We start from the raw sequence: 20,108 nt of genomic DNA, 5'->3' as shown, positions 1-20,108 counted from the left end.
TTTGCAAATAATGTTTCTGACTTGACAAAAAAAATCAGAAAACAATGAAATAGATGTAGCATTTAAACACACGGAAGAGGCTTGGTGAAAGGATTCCTTGCTACAAACCATGTTGCTCCTTCTCACTAAGTAAGTTGGACTGAAGAAGACACTGTTTCACCATGCAGGTCTTGCTCTCTTTATATCCCTAGACCATGACAGTCAAGACTACTAAAAAACAGTATTTTCATGAAACAACTGACTGGAAATTCCTGGCATCTGGAAATTCCTGCTTTTTCAAGTTCACTAAGCCATTTCTTCTAGAAATGATAAAAAGAATTGTTAATCCTGCTGCTGCTTAACTTTAAATCTGTAAATCAGTCCTCAAACCTGTGTAGTTCTTTAATTCATGCACTAGATGGGGATCAAAAGCAGCCCAAGTTGTGTTCTCTTTCCCCAAAATCACAGCTGATGTTGGAAAATGAAAACACAAGACTGACAGATTTTCCTGCCAAGTTTTTAAACTTTTCTTGCTGTCCAGTAATGATAAATTTATTTAGTAGAATCATCTTAGAGATTAAGGTAGAGGTGCTGCTAAATTCATATATCCTGTTCTAACTGTGATTTTTTAAATCAGTTGTTGGATAAAAGTGTAGGAAGTGCTTCTCTCTGTCAGATCGTAAAACGTTCATCAAATATTCCATAACTTCAAGCTGGGGTTAGTGTTGTTTCCATAATAAAGGAATTCAAATATACTAGTTCTTGAAATAATTGCTATGGATTGAAACTTAAATCTCTGAATGTACAGATTGATTACCATTGGCTAAGACAAGGTAGTCATGAAGAAACAGGGGGGCATTACTCTGAAAACATGATTACAGACCTTTATAAGATTAGAAACAAACCAAGAAAAAACCATTTCTGTACTGCCCACTCTGAAATTATAAAACCTGCTCTAGTCCTGTACTTTCAGATTACTACTGGCTTCAAGGGAAGATTGTAAGATGTGTTTTGGATTCTGTAGCTGGAAAAAATGCATTCCACTGAAGAGAATCAGTGAAAAATATTCTTTTACTGAAAAAGGCGAGGTATAATATTCAGGAATGGAGGCTGATAGGTGGACCTAGACAGATCTGGGACAAGGGGAAATATAGTACAGTACAGTGCAGAGTGACTGTAGGTCACTAATATCAGTGGTGCACTGTTTAGATGCAAGAGGGAAATGCACAAAACCCAGGACTGTAAGATGATGATGTACAAGACAGACTGGACTGTACTATAGCTATTATGGGCCAAAAAAATATAGTTCAAATAAACAGTTGTAAGAGGGAATGTGTCACATGAACAGTAAATGTTAATAGATGGGAAAAATTCTTTTTTTGTTCTCTGTGTAAATCTGTAAGGAAGCAGAAGCCTGTCTTGTGACTAGAGCTCAGAGCCACTCACATGCATACATCCTTCCTCTGGCAAGGTTAAAAGCTGGTGGAAAGAACCCTAATTCTGCTCCAGTTTGGGAGGAGGTGCCATGGGTGATGGCTATGGCAAAAGATGCAGTGCTCAGGAGCCACCTCCATGTATGGAAAAATGGATGAGATCTGATGGTGCATGGAGCAATGGCATGGCTTAAATTAGGCTTAAACTGAACATCTGGATTGTCTTTTTTTTCTTTTTTTTCCCTCCTGAGCAGAACATAGGCACTCATTGCAGAGTCTTATCCAGAAGCTGGATAAAGTGATCCCCCGTGAATTTAACCTCAGTGTAAATATTTGTAACTTTTTGTGACTTCTGTGAGGCAGGCAGTGAAGGCACAGATCATCAGTGGTTAGGAAGCTGGATAGCAGCAAATACATATCTGCTCACAGGCAATTGTAGGGTTAAAAGAGCAAAAGGAAATTTGATGCAGCTACGACGTGTTTTACACTGGTGATCTGTGTAGCAATGAGGAAATGCATGGAAAAGCAGAATTCCAGACAACTGAACTGATGATATGATTCATACACTGACTTTTTCACTCAGCACTCATCCCTGTTATAATGAGAATCATCTGAGCAGAGTAAAATAACCACAGTTTGAAGCTTGTAGGAGGGCAGTAGCCTATAGCCATTCTAGATGTGAGAGTCATTTGCTCTGTAGCCTGTTGGAGAGCTGTGCCATGTACAAGATGGAGCTTTTCCTTTGGCTTTTTTTTTTTTTGTGTTTGTATTTTTGGAGGTGTCCACTGCAAGCCTGACTTTCATTCTAAATTGGTCCTACACAGCTGCATGCATACATATATGTAATGTATGCATGCACATAATCTGTGCTTTCAGGAAAAATTGATCTTTGCATGTACACATGGCCAGCTTGGCAGCAGTGCACCAAAGGAATTTGTATGTGCTAAATTTATAAAAACTGGCTCCAAACATAGACAGGAAATAGTGTCAAGAGAGTTGAGGCACACCCTTAGGATGGTGTTTGCACGTATTCTCACAACTGTTCTTGGTTAAAGATGGCTCTTGCTCAAACAGCCTCAGAAATGCAAACCTCGCATTGCTTCATTCTGTGCACTTTAAGATTTTGATCTTAGAGAATTTAACATATGATAAAACAATGAGGTAAAAACATATGTGGATTTAATCCTAGTCTGAAGTTCCATTTCAAGTTCATGCCAAATGAAGCTCCACCCCAGAGTTTTCTAATGATCAGTGTGCATTTGTGGGAGCAATGGGATGCCCCTGGGATAAAACGCAAATTATTTCTTACATACTGAAAATTATTCAAAGTGCAGATCCCTACCATTTCAGTGAAAACCACAGAATCATAGAATGGTTTGGGTTGGGTTATCAACCACAGAAAAGACTCCAGAGCAGAGGCAATTCAGTACAATGTCAGAAGGTGGCTGGCCTTGGGGCCCAGCAACATTCCTCCTTTTTCAGCCCAATAGGTGTGAGACCACTGTGGTTCCCTGTTCTCAAGTCCAGTGAGTACACAAATTCCAGGAGGTGCCCATGTGCACATGTGTGTGCATGCACACACACACACACACACACATAGAGGAAATATGTGATATACACACAGCTGGCTGCAGAGATCAGCACAGAGAGCAGTGTTTTTACTGGCATCCCCATGAACACTTCTAAAATCATGTCGTACAGACATGGGCACTGCAAACAATCATATTCTCTTCAGATGGTAAAGACTGAAGTCTTGATATGTACGTATATTCCCGTCTCTCTAGTCGCTAGTTTTGGAAATTGAGTCTATCCAGTTGCTGACATCTTGGTTGCAGGTATTCAGACCTCCTGTCCTGCTATCTGGCTTGTTCATCTTGGAGTTTATTAATGTTCACACACCCATGTAGAAGAAAGAAATTTGATTTAATAAGAATAAAGGATAGTCTGCAGTGATTAAGTGTGTGGTTGAGATAGGTAAGGGCGCTGACCATCTGTCTGTTTGTATTTGCCCTGTTAATCTTGTTTTCCCTGTATTTTTATGCACAAAATCACTTAGGTTGGAAAAGACCTCCAGACCTCTCTCTGTTCACACCTTTGGTTCTTCACCTAAGCATTGCATAATGCATTTTTCACACTGGGTTGCCCTTGAGTCTTCTTGTACTTTGCATATCCTCCCTCTGTATTTCATCCAGTGCAGCTTTTGGGGCAGTCCACCTTAGATTAGAAACAGCAGAGGAACATGGGTTTTAGATAGCCTTGATTCAAGATAAAATGTCTGCATGGACTTCATCTCACCTTGCTTTAGCCAACAAAAACTTAGTAGAGGTCTTCTGCTGAAGCCTGTGTAGGAGGAGAGAAGCTTTTCCAAACTGAGCCTGTCTATCTTAAGGCCTGTCTTATTCTAGGATGAGATTAATCACTCCCTAGCAGTGCCTCTTCTCCCTTAACTGAAGGCAAAGCCTAGATGGCTAGCATAGGCTAGATGTCTAACCTTTACACTGCCAAAATGATGGGAATAGAATCCTGCTTCCACATTTTATCCTCAGTGCTGAAGGCTGTGTCTCTGGGTAACATGTTGTACAGTTCAACGTACCTAACACTTCCTCTCAAGCTGCTGCTCCCCTTATGTGCAAGGCTCTTACAAAAATAACCAGCTACAGTCTGTAAACAGTGTGGGCCCTGAAGGAAAAATACTGTCAAAGATCAATCTAAGTCAATATACAGAGGTGGAACTTGGGAAATAGTCTGTGTTAGTGATGTGTGTGGTATAAAGAAGATGGAGTGACCAGGATTTGATTTTCTGTGATCCCTCACTAAGCCTTCACTAAGAGTGAAGCTCACAGCATCCAGCAGCCTTGGGTGTGCACTGTGGAGTTCTACCCACTGGCAGAGCTGGCTTCTGCACTGCAAGGGGAGCACTCTGCATCACATCCTGCTGCTGCTGCTCAGCTGAGCCTCCTCCAGGAAGGAAACCTCTTTGACCCAAATTGGATGAGTTTATATGTATTCTGCAAGAGCATTTGCAAGGCCAATTTGCACTAAAAATACACTGTCCTGCTCACTAATGTACCTGAGTGACGCCTAGCTTTGGCATAGAGTTGTGATTAAGATCTCAGTCATTATTTCCTTTCTTGTGACTCAGTTCCTTTCAGAGATTAAAGTGGAGATAATAGTGTTTCTTCTTATCTAAGAAGTACATTGAAATGTGAGGATGGAAAGGACTGTAAAACTCCAAAATAGAAGGAATTTTCCACTTATACTTAGGAGTATGGGTCCTTTTCCTTTTCTCTTTTTCTTTTCCCTAGCAGTAGCTACTTACTGATTTGTGGGTCTCCTTCTTGCCCGCTTAGAGCATGACAAGTAGGTGGTTGTGGCTTTAAGAGCATCAGGTTTTTAAGACAAATGGAAAGGTTTAAAAAATGGCATAGTTCAAACAGAGCTTTTGATTCCTTAGCTGTGCTGGTCCTGGCAAAAGAATGTAAGAAAGGTCTATAGCAGCATGAAGGAGAACCTAACGAAATGCACAACAATATAGTCATGATAGAGAAAAATAAATATTTTTATCCCCATATATTTAATTTTATTGAATATTATATGATTTAATTATCAAAGCACAGTAATAATGACCCATGCAATACTAATGACTATTGGCAACAAGGCTCAAGAGGACACACAGTCTAATTAACTTAAATAGGATGGATTTAATAATACATTGGATTAATATCTGCTAGAATGAAGTATAAAGATTTATTGTTCTCTGAATAAATATTGACCTCTTGCTCTCAGGTCAATAAATCTTAAGCTTGTGTCCACTTAAATTAGTATCTACTTATTACGTTAGCACTCTTCTGTTTCCTATCACCAACTTCACTAGGAGTAGAGGGGAGCTGCACTTCTCTTCTGCTGCATCAAACACTTCTTTTGGGAACTGAAGGAAAACATTGAATTTGCAGATAGAAGAAAAAAGGTCTGGGCCCTAAACTGTCCTTTTTTCACATAAAACTGTCCTTCCTTGCTGTTGCTTCATAAGAAATTTCAGAAATGTTCAGAAAAAATCAATTACTATTAATGCCACAGAAAAGGTGTACAGCTTGCATCATCTGCGTGATTAAACAGTCTTTATACTTGTGTGATGTGAGTGGTGTCAAAAATAATTTTGGGGATGTGTGGAAAGAAATCCTGCCCCTTCATGTGTAGTGAGATACAAAGTTGTTTCTAGGACTTCATATTTCATGTTGTGCTTTAGATATTTGAGCACAGATTCCTTTCTAGCTGTAAGAGTTTCAAGAGGAAAGAGATGGAGTATATTTCTTTTTCATGCCTACAAGGGAGGGACTACTTGTTACTCTCCAAAGGGGTCAGTATGGTTAGAAATATCTACAAAATCTATCTAAAGAAATTATAACTGAGAATCATTCCTCTAAACCAGTTGAAAATCCTTGAGACTGATATCCATTCAACAGATATTTCAAATTTAATAGATAATTTATTGGGTGATATTTGTAAGGAAACATGGGTTAGTCTAACTCTATCACAGGTGAATTTAGCTATAAAATTCCCTGTGACTTCAATGGCAGAGTTCTGTAGGTGAATGTTGATTAATGTGGAGAGCTTTTTCCAGACACACTGACCAGTCAGAAAATTTATAAATTTTTGTAGAAAGACTATTTGTATTTATTGAGTTCTGGAGAACTTTTTCAATAAAGGAAGTGGAATCTATGAGACTTTAATGGATAAGTTTTATATAGCAGATCATAATTGCTTTCAAAGCTCAAAACATTGTTCTTGCTCTCTCTCCTTCTCTGTAAGATTGTCTATGCTGGTGCAGAATCCTGACAAAGACATGCAAGTACTTTACCCTGCTTTTATTTTCTTTCTGATTTTGTGTGATTTATAGGTAGATGTGGCACTAAGGGAAATTGTGCCATTTGCCATGGTAAGTAGGGAATACCTGGTCAGACTGGTGGAAGAATAAGATCCTCAGAGCAATTTGGTGTACAGGATTAGAAAATTTCATCTGTGCCTCTGAATATGTCTTTATCTCTATGGTTTAGGCCCAAGGTTAGCAGATCTTTTATTTAGTGTATTCCTTTGAGGTAACAAATCCTTGGAAAATGGTTTCTAAATTTTGTGCCTAGTCTGCTGTTTCCCCTTCAACTGGCCTTAATTATCTAGGGATTGACTGCAGTTTAGTTCTACTTACCTCAGGCTGTTATTAATCATCATTACCTATACTCTGACTCTTTAGTTTGCAAATACTCATAGGTGCAAATCATTATTTTCCTTTCATTTTTCACCCTTTCAGATTGCAATAGAATTGCACATTTTTGACACCCTGGAGATCCTGCTTTGTTCTTTCAGTTTCCTGGTTGTCCATGCATTAATCCCAGAGGTTTGTAACATATGTTGGGTTTCAGTTGGGGATTAAAAAAAAAGATAAAACAGCTCACTGCCAACGAGGAGAGGAGCGATGCTGAGCTGGAGTGAACACTGTCTGGGGGCAAGATGTACATGGGAAAAATGTTGTGTTCACTTTGATAGGGCTTGGTGTCTTTTATTTCATAGCCATATCAGGATTCACCAAAAAGAGTCTCAGGCAGAAAAATAATTTTGATAACTGACAATTACTGGTCTTGCATTTCACTGTGTGGAGGGGCAAATGGGATCGTTTTCTATGTTAAATTAGGTGATCAAATTAGACAACTGCCTTGCTTTTGTGTTAGCATTTTGGGTCATGGTAGACACCATCCCCTTGTGCTCTCCAAGGAATTGTATGCAGCCTCTGAGAAAGTCAGTGTGATGGGGAGAAAAAAAGAAGGTATGAAATTTACCTAATTTTGTTGAAATACCCATTTTTCTTTAGATCTGGTTAAAGAATATGCATTGCTGCTCTGTAGTTCTTACTGTACTGTAAATACAGCAGGTACTAATACCTAATACCAGAAGCTGACTTAAGCAAATAGTAAATAAGATCTTAACAGTGGAGAATAATTCCAAGTTTCTGAAGTGACATTCCTTTTTCTACACTAGAAGCATGTTGAGTTTCTGAACTTGTGTCACCACATAATGCAACCATCTCCTGTCGTAAAATGTTTCTGCCAGCCCCAGACATTCACATTGCACTATAATTTCTTTATTCCCTCAATGGAATAGAAGGGAATCTCAGCCCTGTGCGTGTAAACCAAAAGAATAGGGTTTTTTGTTACTCTTGCTTTCAAGACTACATGCTACCCTTTCATCCTGGATGGAGAAGGGGAGCTTTGGCAGGGTTGAAAGAGTGGAAATCCTAGCCACTAAAATGGGAACTTAATAAAATGGTGCCTCGTGTAAGCTGTGAAAGCTTTTAAAATAATTACTTTTGTGAAACCAGTAGTGCTCAACTCTTTTGAGCAGATGAGAGCACTGGAATAGTAGTGTTGTGTGCTAGCCTCTGGAGTTTTCTTAATGCCTGCACTTTCTACATGGCTTGTTAATAAGATCTTGGTAAAGCAACACAGAAATTAAAGAAAAATAATAAGAATGCCATGTGAATTGTCTTGAAAAACCACATGCACTCGGAGAGAAGCAGACATGGGACTGTGCACGTGGAAAACCACGTTGTTCACCAATGTACTTTTTAGCTGTAAGTAAAAACACATACAAACTTGCTCAAGTGCTCATTCTGTTCTGGGGGCTGTTTGTCCTGGCTTCTCCTTTTCAGAGGCCAATACTTTGTCTGAAGGCTATTTTCTCTTGCTTCTTTATATATGAATCTCTTTATAAATGACCAGCCTAAAGAAGTCATTGAAGACAATCAAAATCTGAACCCAGCCCACCATCTCCTATTATTCAGGTAGTTTTTAGGGATTTGTGGGATTCCTAACAAGTCCTCTGGCAAAAAGCAGTGGATGGGAAAATGATGTGAAGTATGTGGTAGTGTGGACATATTGTGCAGCCCTGAGTGTGAGTCGAAGGTACACAGAGAATGTTGGTTCTGGGACAAAAATGCAGCAGCATCTGTTCTTCTTTGGTATGCTAGTTGCCCAAAGAACGTGGAAGTGGTTTCTGCTATTTTGACAAATGCACTTATTTCTGCTTTTGTTGCGTGGTGTGGCACAAGGGAACACTGGCGCAATAGTGTAAGGCAATAATTTATTAGTGGTTTAGGGATGTGGGCCCAGAACAAATTCTAGACAAAAGAAAAACATGTTTGGGTTTTACAGAGAGCCTTGGCTAAAGGAACAAAGCTGTGATTGGGTGTGCAAATATTTGGTATTTCGATTGTCCTGGTTGCTGTGACAGCTGAAAAATGGTCTGAGTTTGTTTTTAATTATCACCAGGAGGGGAAAAGCCTGTTTTAAAGCCAGCAACTGATGTTGCAGCAAAAGGCAAGAAAAAATATTTAACAGTGGGGAATATACTTTCTCAGCGTTAAAATATGATGAAAGCACTATTATTTCAAAATATTTATAGTATTTAGCTAGTTTTGTGAATACAGCCAACCAAGAAAGAAAAGTGTTTCGTTCATTTGTATTGCATCCAGTGATGGATATTAAAATGTCAGCTACTGTTCTTACTTGATGCTGACTGGTATAATTGATATCAAGCTTATCTTCTGCAATCACACTGGGAAATGCAGCAGGCATGTTGTGGCAGGTCTTTGTGAGACCTGCTTAACATAGAAATTATAAAATACGTATATCATACCTTGTGAATGCTCTGCCCACTTGTATCATGGTGTAGTGGGTTGGCCAATTGCAATAGATAGAATCACAGAATGATGGAATCATTTAGGTTGGAAAAGGCCTTTTATCTCATCGAGTCCAGCCATTAACCCAGCACTGCCAAGTCCATCACTAAACCATCTACATGGCTTTTAAATACACCCAGGGATAGTGATTCAGTCACTTCCCTGGGCAGACTCCTCCAGTGCCTGACAATTTTTTCAGTGCAGAAATTTTCCAATATATCCCATCTAAACCTCCTCTGGTAAAACTTGAGGCCATTTTCTCTTGTCCTATTGCTTGTTGCTTGAGAGAAGAGACCAACCCTCACCAATGTATGACCACATAAAGACTTCACTGTTCTGAAGGGTTATTTAGGAAAAAAGAAGCATGTTACCCAAAAGAGATGTAGTCCTTTGTCCAAACAGCCTCTGACAGGGTTTGGGACCAGTCCTATTGTGGAGTCTGTATCCAGTACTTCAAACCCCTATTCTATCATTTAACCAAGATAAGAAACTGTATTGTGAAAAAGCCCTGAAATTCGTAGATCATTATGTAAAAATTTAAGATTGTGTCCAAATACTTCAAATACTTCCAAATACTCAGGGGTTTGTTGACTTTTTTTTTTTTTTTTTTTGTAGCAATTGCTGTACAATGGTTTTGTTATGAAAATGCATGAATTCAAACTGGTCATTTCTAGCAGGAAGAATAACTTGTCATATTTTAACAGCCAATAGTTGCCTTTTAAGTAAAAATCATGAACTTCAAAATGAAAATTTGCCCCTTCTGCGGGAGACAAAATAGATTTTTGTGGTCAGATGAGAGGGACTGTTCTGTATAAACTTGTCTTCCAGTGCAAGAAACAGTTTAGACAAGGACACAAAATGTGTTTCCCATATCTGTGAAATCGTGAGAATGTGATCTTTCCCTTTTGTCAAAAGGGCAGCTTTTTTGTCTTTTAGCTACCAATCTTCAGCCAGTTCCTCATGTGGTATTCTGTACCTTGGAAAATTTAATCAAGGCTGTATTTGAGGAAGAGAAATAGTTTGAGCTGCTAATATGCTCCTGTTCTTCCAAAGCTGTCTAGCCTGCTTTTATGGATCCCTAGAAAGGTTATTGATTTACTGTGAATGTGGCTTTCTGTAGAAAAAGCTGAAGGCTGTTTGCAAACTGCCACCTGAAGCAGAGGCTTAAGCAGGAATTTAGATAATTGCATTCTGCTTCCATTGAAGTCTATGGCATTTTGGAAATTAATATCAGGGGAAGCAGAATGGGGTCCCGTGATTGGGAGTTACTGCTGCCAGCAACTGGAGTAACTCCTCAGTTTTGTGTTGCAGAGATGCTCAGCCACCTGGGAACTGTTCAGAAGATTTGGAAAAATGTTTCTGATAGTAGTTGCCAATATTAACACTAGTTTTTGTAGGCATTCTGTCTTTGTAGTCCTTGCTGGGTTAGTGCATTTAGCCTCATCCACACTACTCAAAGCTATTCACATGGGAAGTCCAGACAGGTTTGGCCAACAGAGTGGGCAGTCCCATGAGTTTTCTCAAACTTTCTTCTCTTTTACAAGTGACAGCAGTTCTACAGATGTTTAATTTAAGCAATGTCAGCACTTTTGATCCCACATACTTATGGTTGTAAAAATAATGAATTTCTTTTTTGCTTCGCCATTGAATTGTGAAACTGGAAGAAATTCTTGGTTTTAGTTGATCAGAAAGTTGTTTTCAGGCAAGCTAAAATGAAGCAATTTGCATAGTTTAAATTTTCTCAGTTCTTTTCTATGGGATTTAATAAAAATGGGTCAATTTTCAATTGAATTTAAGTTTAATTGAAAACAGTATTTTGAAACAAATACTCAAAACATGCTTGTTTCCAAAGTTTAGAAAAAGTTTAGTCGTTCCTGGTTTCTCTATTTTCTGGCTGATTGTATCTTAGGCTATTTTTCAAATTCATTTTTTTTTCTCTTCCCCTGAAGCAATCTATTTTCATAAAATCATTGCTTAGCAGAATACTTTTACCCAGCATTGTTAGCAATTTTGCAACTCACTGCTTTTGCCTTAGTGTTTAAATAAAAAAAACCCAAAACATAGTGTTGCTTTTAAAGCTTATAGCCTCTAGCCGACTGTTTGGAAAAACTGTTGTGATATGTAATATCAGGCATGACTAGAGAAATCCAGCTGGAGTCTGTGAGAATGAGGGCAGCATCCGGTGGCATCCAGGTAACAGATGTGTCAGGGGCAGGGAATAGAATTTGTGATGAGACAGTTTGAAAATACTCAATTAGGTCTAAAATGAGGTCACTTACAGATTAAAGGAGGGTACTTGAGAAAGAAATTTATTATCAAGGTTGACATGTGTGGCATTCACATTCTCTGGAAAAGTCCCTTTGCCCAGCATTTTTGTCCTGGGAACCTGAGAAGCCTCAGAGAAAAGGAAAACATTTATTATCTCATTTGCTTCTCCTTTGTTTTGCTCCTTTGGAATGTGTTTGGAGATTGTTTACTCACAGGTGATTGCTTTATTGGATTGTGGTGTGAGTTGTTTTGACTCAATGGCCAATCAGGGCCAACCTGTGTCGAGACTCTGGAAAGAGTCACGAGTTTTCATTATAATCTTTTTAGCATTTAGTAAGTATCCTTTCTGTATTCTTTAGTATAGTATAGTGTTCTTTAATATAATATAGCATCATAAAATAATAAATTATCCTTCTGAGAACATGGAGTCAGATTCATCATTCCTCCCTGCCTTGGGGATCCCTGCAAATACAATAGACATGGTCTTCCATCAGCCAGCCAGTCTGCAGTTGTCCAGCCTGAGCTTTCTTGCACTTTCAGCATATCTGTTCATTGCAATTGCCAGGGACAATATCAGTGTAGAAAAGTAGGGGGTTAATTAAAACCAGAAGGTGCTGATTTCTTTGCTTCAGAAAAAAAAAAAGACCAAAACAAACAAAAAAACCCAAAAAAACCAAAAAAACCCCACCCAACCAAGACAGCATATTTTGGGGAATTTTGTTTCTCTTTAGCTACTTATTTAGCTGTCCATACCCAGCAGCACCAATGCAGTTGAGGCTGGGGGCTTGGTGCATTTACCTGGTATGAACAAAGGAGCCAGGTTACTCTGCTCTGTTCTTTTGCATCAGAAGCTATCTGCTATTTTGGACCAAGTGTACAACTTGAACTACAAACTGGTGATAGTGGGGTATGTATTTTAGAAGTCAATGAGATTATGGGCTTTGAACAAACTAAGGACTTTGTTATCTTACTGGGATTTTTCCTTTTTGTTTTGTTATTAGAATAAAATCTGCAAACCAGTTCTTCTTACAAATGTCCATAATGTCCACCAAAAGGCAGCTAATGGCGAATGAATTCCAAAGCATAATACTGTGCCATGACTAATGGACTGAGAATATTACCTATTTAACAGAGCTCCTCTGCCTGTTTCCCTTTGCACAACAAACCCAGGTGCTAGAATACTGTTCTTGGCTTAAGAACAAGGCTTGCATAGCTTGACCAAGGTGAGAATGGTTTTGGAGGCCTTGCTATTTGGAAGAAGAAATTTTCTCAAATAGGACTTGCATCAAGTCCCCTGAATAGATTTTTATGGTCCAAATTTGGGAACTAACTCTTGGAAACACTGGGTATGGGATTCTCCTGCTGAGAATGTGCTCAATCCCTTTGTTGAGTCAGACTGTAAAGGTGGCTCCTGAAGTTAGTTATGCTGTTATAACCTGAGCCTGATGAAGATCCTTAAAATGTTGGAGAAATTTGGATTAAATGTCATTGATGGATCAAGTAGTAGGACACAGTGGTTTAAAGGTTAAAAAAAAAAAAAAGTTGCACTGTGATGTGACTGTGCAGAATCACTTTTCTCAAGGATACTTGAGATATGGAGAAGGACATCTGTTGCTCTTCTGGTCCCCCTGGTGCACTAGATACTTCAGCTGTGGTGTCTAAGCTGATCCCAGCTACTTATCATACTCCTGTGTGTATATGTGTGTAGATGTCCCAATACTGCTCTGGGTATTGGCATTGTCCATGTAAATATGTATGAGGATCAGCTGTGGTCTGGACTCTAGATAGAAACAGCTTTAAGTTTAGGGCTAAAACTTTTTATTGTTGGTGGTGTGGCAGAGTGCTGGCTGAGTGTGGGAAAAGAGATTACCCTGTCATTCAAGTTGCTAGAGAAGGAGCTAAACTACTCTGCAATCTTTCTTCTGTTTTAAAAAGCTCTGCTATCAGGAGTAAGGGAAGTATGAGCTGTTACAGCCGCTGTGTAGCTCTGCCCAGACAGACTGTGATGCACCCATCAATCCTTAGGAAAAGCTCCCTGGGCTCTGGCTGCACAGTACAGTGTGGGAAACTGGTGTAGAATGGCTTTGCACATGTGGCACCTTCTCCCCACATTCTGAGGTGGAAGAAGAACCTGTCTGATAGCTTTTATTCTGCAATAATGAGTGTTTGAAACAATAATCCCCAGGGTAGATTGGCAGGGGAGACTAGCAGTGGGAAGGAAGAGGTGAAGGGAGCAAAGGAGAGAAGAGACCTTCAGGTTTAGGATATATTACACTTAAAATTCTGAGACTGCTCCACAGATGGGCCACATAAAGAATTAGATTTGCAATTTGAACAAAGTTCTGTAGGAAAATAATTGGACTGGTGAAGCAATCTCACTCTCACTAAATTGCTTTCCAAGGACCCTATCCTGAATGGGGCTGTGCAGCTGTTTCTGATATTTGAGCATTTTCATTTCTCATTGACTTCAGTGAGAATTAAACTCATTGAACTCCTCACTAGGCAATTAGTTTCTTACAGGTCTATTTTTTTCTGCTGCAAAGTGGTAGCTGCCTTTCCCTTCTATTAGCAGTCACACCCTGTGCCACTCAAGTCCAAGCTCAGCATGCAGGTATCATCTAATGGTTCTTTTGTGAGACATGTGCTTAAACATTTGAAAATAGATTTTTTTCCTTATTGTTTTCTATGGATAGGATCCTTGACAGTTTTGTTACACTGACTGCACCACTTTAGCAAAAAGAACATGCAAAATATGTGATGGAAAGTCTTTCCAAAACCAATCCCACCAAAAGTTTATAAATCAATTTTTTGTTTTGCTTTATTTATGTAGGAAGAGTTTGTTTTGCTTTCAAAAAGGGATGAACACATTTCAAATTAAGAGGACAGATTCATTAGCATGGAGGATGAATGAGATAATAAATGAGATAATAAAAGTGAGTTTTTTCTACCTTTCCACAAGAGAAGACCTACAGAAATGTAGTATATTTACAGTCCTCAAATTACTGAAGCTGTAAATGCTGTAAATGTTTTTGCTTTCATGGCCTCTGTTTGCACTACTGCACATTTTGGGATGATGGATTATGGAGCACCAGGTGTAGGGATGAAAAGAATCAATAGTGTGATACAAAAGATGAAATAACTGTGATGGAACATCAATAAAGGCTAAAAGCTGCCATAGGGATTTGAATCTTAAAGAAGAGCCTGAGAAAGTGTATTAAGAAGAATTCACTTCTCCCCTTGCACTTGTAGTGTCTTTATTCCTTGAGCAGAAGTCACCCGGGGGCTCTGTCAAGGACAGAGGTGGAAGAATTTTTTCTTTTCTCTGTGTACATGGTGCCCAGCACACCACCTCAGGGTCACGATGTCACAGTGTCAGGGTAATGTCAGGACACAGCTGGTGTAGGTGCAGTTTGGAATATCTTTGGTCTGAAGTGGAGGATTTTTATTTTTTAAGAACTAAATTAAATTGAATTTGTTATTAATTTGCACACTACTCCCACAAGCAAACCAGATGAATACATTTAGAAGTAACTAGTTGCAGTTCATGTCCATGCTGTTGAGACATTGTTCTGAGGAAATGGCAGCTGTTCCTCTGCTGCTGTGGCCCATTCTCAGGGGACTTGGCCACTAAAGAAACACAGTAAAGCTGTTAGTGTTGAGAACTTTATCTGTTTCTATCTAAGCAAAAAGGACTACTGAAATATGTCATGTAACAATAAAGCTATTAGGTAAGTTCGGCATCATCATTTTTCTTTTGCAAATCAGGCACAAAGTTTTAGAGATGAAATAAATTATTGCAGGAAGCAAGGTTAGGTCACACACCTATTTTCTTGGTTCAAAGTCAAACCATCACAAAGAGAAGGAGAGGAGCTCACTCTTCTGAAATACCTTGGTGTTATTACTAATATATTAAAAAAGCAAGCTCTTTTAAAAAATAGTTTTGTCAAAATACTTAGTTCTGCCTTCCAAGGAATAGTCCAGCAATGCATTTAAGCTTATGGCCTATTTCAAGCATGACAATGCAGAACTACTCACATGCTCTAAGCTATGCACAAGATTGATTGGCCAAAGTTAAGAGCCCTACTGGGATGAGATCAAGTGCTCTGCTGTAAGGACCTGACTCTGCCAGTCTCACTCATGGGTTTTTTTCCTGCAGTAAGATTTCATCCCATGCAACACAAGACTGGTGTAGCCAAAAGCTACTCATGTCGTAAATCTACGAGATGAAATCTTACGTGCCAGGATCGGGCCGTGTCCTTTAATATTGCATCACACTGAGTTTTTTGGCAACTTGAGTTTTGCAGGGGTTCAATGCAGAATGTCCTCTAGGGACAGCTGCTTTGCAGATGTGGTGGAGAAGGTCATCAAGGGCAAGAAGTCATGCTTAGCCTGGTTAGCACAAGGAGAAACAGCTTTAACCAGCTGCAGCTGATGTTCTTCCTGAGTTCAAACCTTTGATCTAAAGCAGGAAGACTAGGGACCTTAACCCAGCCTGTCCCAGGTCACTGATGAATGCCTCAAGCACCAGGGTTTAGATCTTGCTCCAACTGTTTCAGGAACTATAGAACACAAGGGTCTCAGTGCTTTAAACCTGCAGGTCTGAGCTTGGCTTTCCTTGGGGCAGGCAGTGGGGAAATCAGGCAAGGAGTGCAAAACTCAGTTCAGAAAAACTCTGTAAGTCACAAAATACACTTCCTGCCCAAACATGCTGTATTTCTGAGTGTGACATCAAGCCTTTTTTTTTTTTTTTTTTTTTTGTCTCTACTTGCAGGTTGCTCCTATCATTAAGGAGAGGATGATGAAGAAGGGCAGCATGATGCTTGGGTACCAGCCTCACTGGGGCAAAGTAAACTTCTTCCGCCAGGTGATTATCAGCCCGCAAGTTAGCCGAGAGGACATGGACTTCCTGCTGGATGAAATCGAGCTTCTCGCTAAGGACTTGTAGCTTTAGCGCCACAGCATCAGGTGCTGCTCACGTGTGGTATTTACAGAGAGAGTGGCAGCAGCATTCTGGTGCTATTTTGTGAAAAGTAGTAAAAAGCTTGACATATAGTTTGGAAACTGTCATTTTACAGATTGGTGTTGAGATCTCTACAGGTAAAACACCCCTCCACAGGAAAGTATTTGCTGACAGGGGCTGGAGGGCAGGCTGGTGCTTCCAGCACCATTGCTGCCATTCTGGGAAGCGTTTCCTCAAGAAGGGAGCGCTTCTGAGGATGGTGTCTGTGCCTCAGGAAAGGCAGCTATTTACTGGGTGCCTGTGCACAGTGTAGCTCAAACTGGTCACTTATGCATGCAGGCAAAATTCCTCTGAAGTTGCTATTACGAGTGGATTTGTCAGTGAGCCTTAATATGCTAGTTAATTCTCTTATCTACTCTGTCAATATTTTAGTTTGGTAATTACCATGAAAAGACTGGAAATTGTGAACTTATATGAGATGAGTTCCTCAAGGCCACCTAACTAGTCTACTGTGAGATCAGGCAGACGGTAAAATGAGGCTCAGTGCAGTCATCACACCAGGAGGAACCTCCTGCACAAAGCCCTGAGTAACCAATACTGACCCTGCTAGGAGCAGGTTGAACCAGATGACCTTTTAAGGTCCCTTGCAACCCATTGGATTTTGTGATTCTATAAAACACAGTCATTTGGTCCAGTCAGTTTGCCAGTGTTTGCCAGTGTTGCCCATCCAAAATATCACCACTTTAGGAGAGCTGAAAATATTGGAATAACATTTAGAACTTCTTACTTCTTTGTCAACAGGAGTTACCTATCATTTCTGAATTGCTGTTCACCTTCATCTATTTTTAAAGTGTAAAGATTTATTTAGAAGCTTTTAGATGCACTTTAAAATTTTAACAGAGAAAAAAATATATATTTACCGGGAAGATATATATTTTTATGCATGATTACTTTATATTAATAATATAGCAAAATTACTTATTTGTGAATGTTTGTATTTTCCTACAGATTTAAGATTACTCGATTTTATGTCATCAATATAATTTTGTAATTTTACTCTGCTATTACAGTAGTGGTGATCAGAGAAGGTCTTCCTGTGATTTTAGGATATGAACAGTTTGAACATTTTTGGTCAATTTTAAATTGCAAAATTAAGTTCTGCGCTTTATCTTTGTGGTAAGAATTAGACTATACTTCTCATCTGTTTTTTATTCCATAAAAATAATCCATTTTATAAAGATAGAAATGTCTTTCTTGTGATGAAGTTGTTGCAGCAAACCAATGGAAATAGCCATGTCTTTCACCTTGTAATCAACATCTGCTCAATGTTTATGTTTTGCTGTTTACTCCTTATTCTGTATTTGAGGTAGCGTTGACCACTATGACCCTTCCTGCTGTAATGTTTTCTGTCCTCCTGAAAGCTGTTTATAAACACAAAGCTTCCCTGTTTCCATTTCCTACATTGTACTAGGATCCAACATTGGATGAAATTCCTGGTTCCAGTCTCCAGGATAATGGTGAGCAAAACTTAACAAGGTCATGATAACCAAGGGCGTCACACAGTCAGAGCAGAAGTTAAAAGCAAGGGTCACCTGCAGCCCTTGACAGGTGTCCTTACCAGTGTCCTGGAAGTGGATATACCTGTGCTATCATAGTGATACATCAGACTTTAAGCAAAAACCCATGTTGATAATAAAATGAATATCACAATGCGGCCCCTGGGTTTTGCTCTTCAATACCCACAAATCCCTCCATCATTTGTTGAAAGAGTATGCTTCTGGCTATACCAGTTATCCTGATCTTGGAAAGCCTAAATTCAGGGCCCATAAGGTTTTTTTTTTGCCTCCCAGTCACTCAGGATGGAGTGCAGAGTGCACAAGGAATGCTGCATGAAGGGGACGACTTTGCTCTTTCATCTTGAGTTAGACAGGACCATTACCCCTCCTTCTTCTCTTTTTCTTTTGATCTTGAAGGAAAAGACAGAATACAGTGTCAGTATGTTTTGTTTATGGTCCAGATTCATGGTGAGTACCTGATTTTTTGACTCATGGAGAAGTTATAACACCTTTCATCAGCTAAGAATCTGGTCTGTGGTGATCTGTCACCACGATCAAAAAAGTGTTACTGTCTTTCTCTTCGTGTTCTCCAGACCCTGTGACACTTATGGCACATGTCAGGTGGAAGTAACACAGTTCCTTTCTGTAGCAGTAGTGGCTATAGTATTTTTAAATGAGAGTAATCTGGAACTTTTTTCATAGTTGCAGAAAATAAGTCTCTGATCAACATGTGCACTTATTTCTTTGAAGCTATAGGTTAACCTTCCAGTATGATGTGAGTACCTTATCCAATTTCCATATATTTTCCATTGTTTCTGACCCCTTACTGTGTCCCAGGTGCACAATATGATGGTTTCATTTCAGGACTAATGTAATTTTCCCATAGTTGCTTATGTAGGAGTAGTATGTACAAAATGTCTATTTTGTAGCTGGTGATTTTAATAAAAAGTGAAGTAAATGACACCCCTATAAATACAGGATGTCTTTGTCATTTGTCAATCTAAAACTGCATATGCAAACATAGAAGGTACCTCTAAGCACTCCAGATAAATAACACTTCAGCTTTAAAATGTGAGACCTAGTTTAACCCTGCTTCAGGATGTGGTTTATCTGTGTGCTGTTTTTTTTGGAGGTTTTTTTTGTTGTTGTTTTTGTTTGTTTGTTTGTTTGGGTTTTTGTTGTTGTTATTTGTTATATTTTTGTTATTTTTTTGCTATTCTAGCTAGCTGGGATTGGCTAGGAGCTCCCTCTCCTAGTTACTGGCAAGCTCCATCATTCAGCATGCTAAACAAAGTCCTGGAAGTAGTGAGGTACATGCATAAATCAGTGTAGAAGCAGATCCATTTGTTGCCTGTAATTTCTTGTGTCTACCTCTAATAATTTTTTCATTATAAAAGGAAAGAAACATTTAGCAGGGATACAGAGGTAGATTTTACTCTTAGTTGCATGGTTTCATCTTGTGAGAACTTTGAGCATTTTGTGATGGGTCCATGTGCAAAATCACCCACATAAATCATTGTGCCTCGAGCCAGCAGTCCCTGTCTCAGGATTTCTCAGGATTTCTATTATGATTTTCTGTGATAAATGAGCGCTAATCATCACAGTCTGGTTACATATGATTTTAGCTCTTCTAACACCCACTGATTTAACTGGAAAACTCTTGCTGGATTGGACCCTGAGTCTTATCACTGGGATCTCTCATTTCAACACCAGTTTGGCACTCTGAACATCTCAGTTTATCTGTTCTATGTTTGTGCCTAGAGAGTCAGATTTATCTTTATTTTTGTGAGACTGAATTTAAGCATATTTCATTTGTATCCTTCAGTGATGCATTAAGATGCTTTTCAAATATCATTTGACCTGTCCTTAAAGAACAAGAAATGTTCTTTAAGAAAAGCCTAATGGAACTGGTTGAGTTACATTCCCAGAATGCCAAGTGAGAGTATATATAAACCTGTTATGTGCTTGTGGCTTTCTCATACACACGGCCCACAGTACTGATTCATGCTCAAGTGATTTTTATTTTTAAATCTCCAAGTGTTGTGATAGCCCTTACAAAACTGATAGGAAGTGTTGAAGGCAGAGAATAATTCAGAATCACTAAGTGTTGAGTTTGATCTCTTCTGTTAGGTCACACAGGAGTTCTGTGACAAGCCAAAAGTGAGCTAAAAGTGGCATTTGAG

The 20,108-nt window shown here is 39.1% G+C and overlaps 1 protein-coding gene across 5 annotated transcripts in view; it reads left to right on the top strand.

Annotated features, from left to right (window-relative positions):
• The window catches only part of GADL1 (glutamate decarboxylase like 1), a 175,742-nt gene extending 158,874 nt beyond the window's left edge, over window positions 1-16,868 (top strand). For 4 of the 5 annotated variants that reach the window (XM_038127862.1, XM_038127863.1, XM_038127861.1 and 1 more), the window contains 2 exons: window positions 6,718-6,804; window positions 16,181-16,868. In XM_038127862.1, coding sequence (XP_037983790.1) covers window positions 6,718-6,804; window positions 16,181-16,354 — 261 coding nt within the window. In that variant the 3' untranslated portion in view covers window positions 16,355-16,868. The remainder of the gene's footprint in view (window positions 1-6,717; window positions 6,805-16,180) is intronic. The other variant, XM_038127859.1, reaches the window with a different exon arrangement.
• Window positions 16,869-20,108: the final 3,240 nt, after the last annotated feature.

This window comes from Motacilla alba, chromosome 2 (genome assembly GCF_015832195.1).
Source record: "Motacilla alba alba isolate MOTALB_02 chromosome 2, Motacilla_alba_V1.0_pri, whole genome shotgun sequence".
Lineage (NCBI taxonomy): Eukaryota > Metazoa > Chordata > Aves > Passeriformes > Motacillidae > Motacilla > Motacilla alba.
This window is presented reverse-complemented; position numbering and strand designations above follow the sequence as displayed.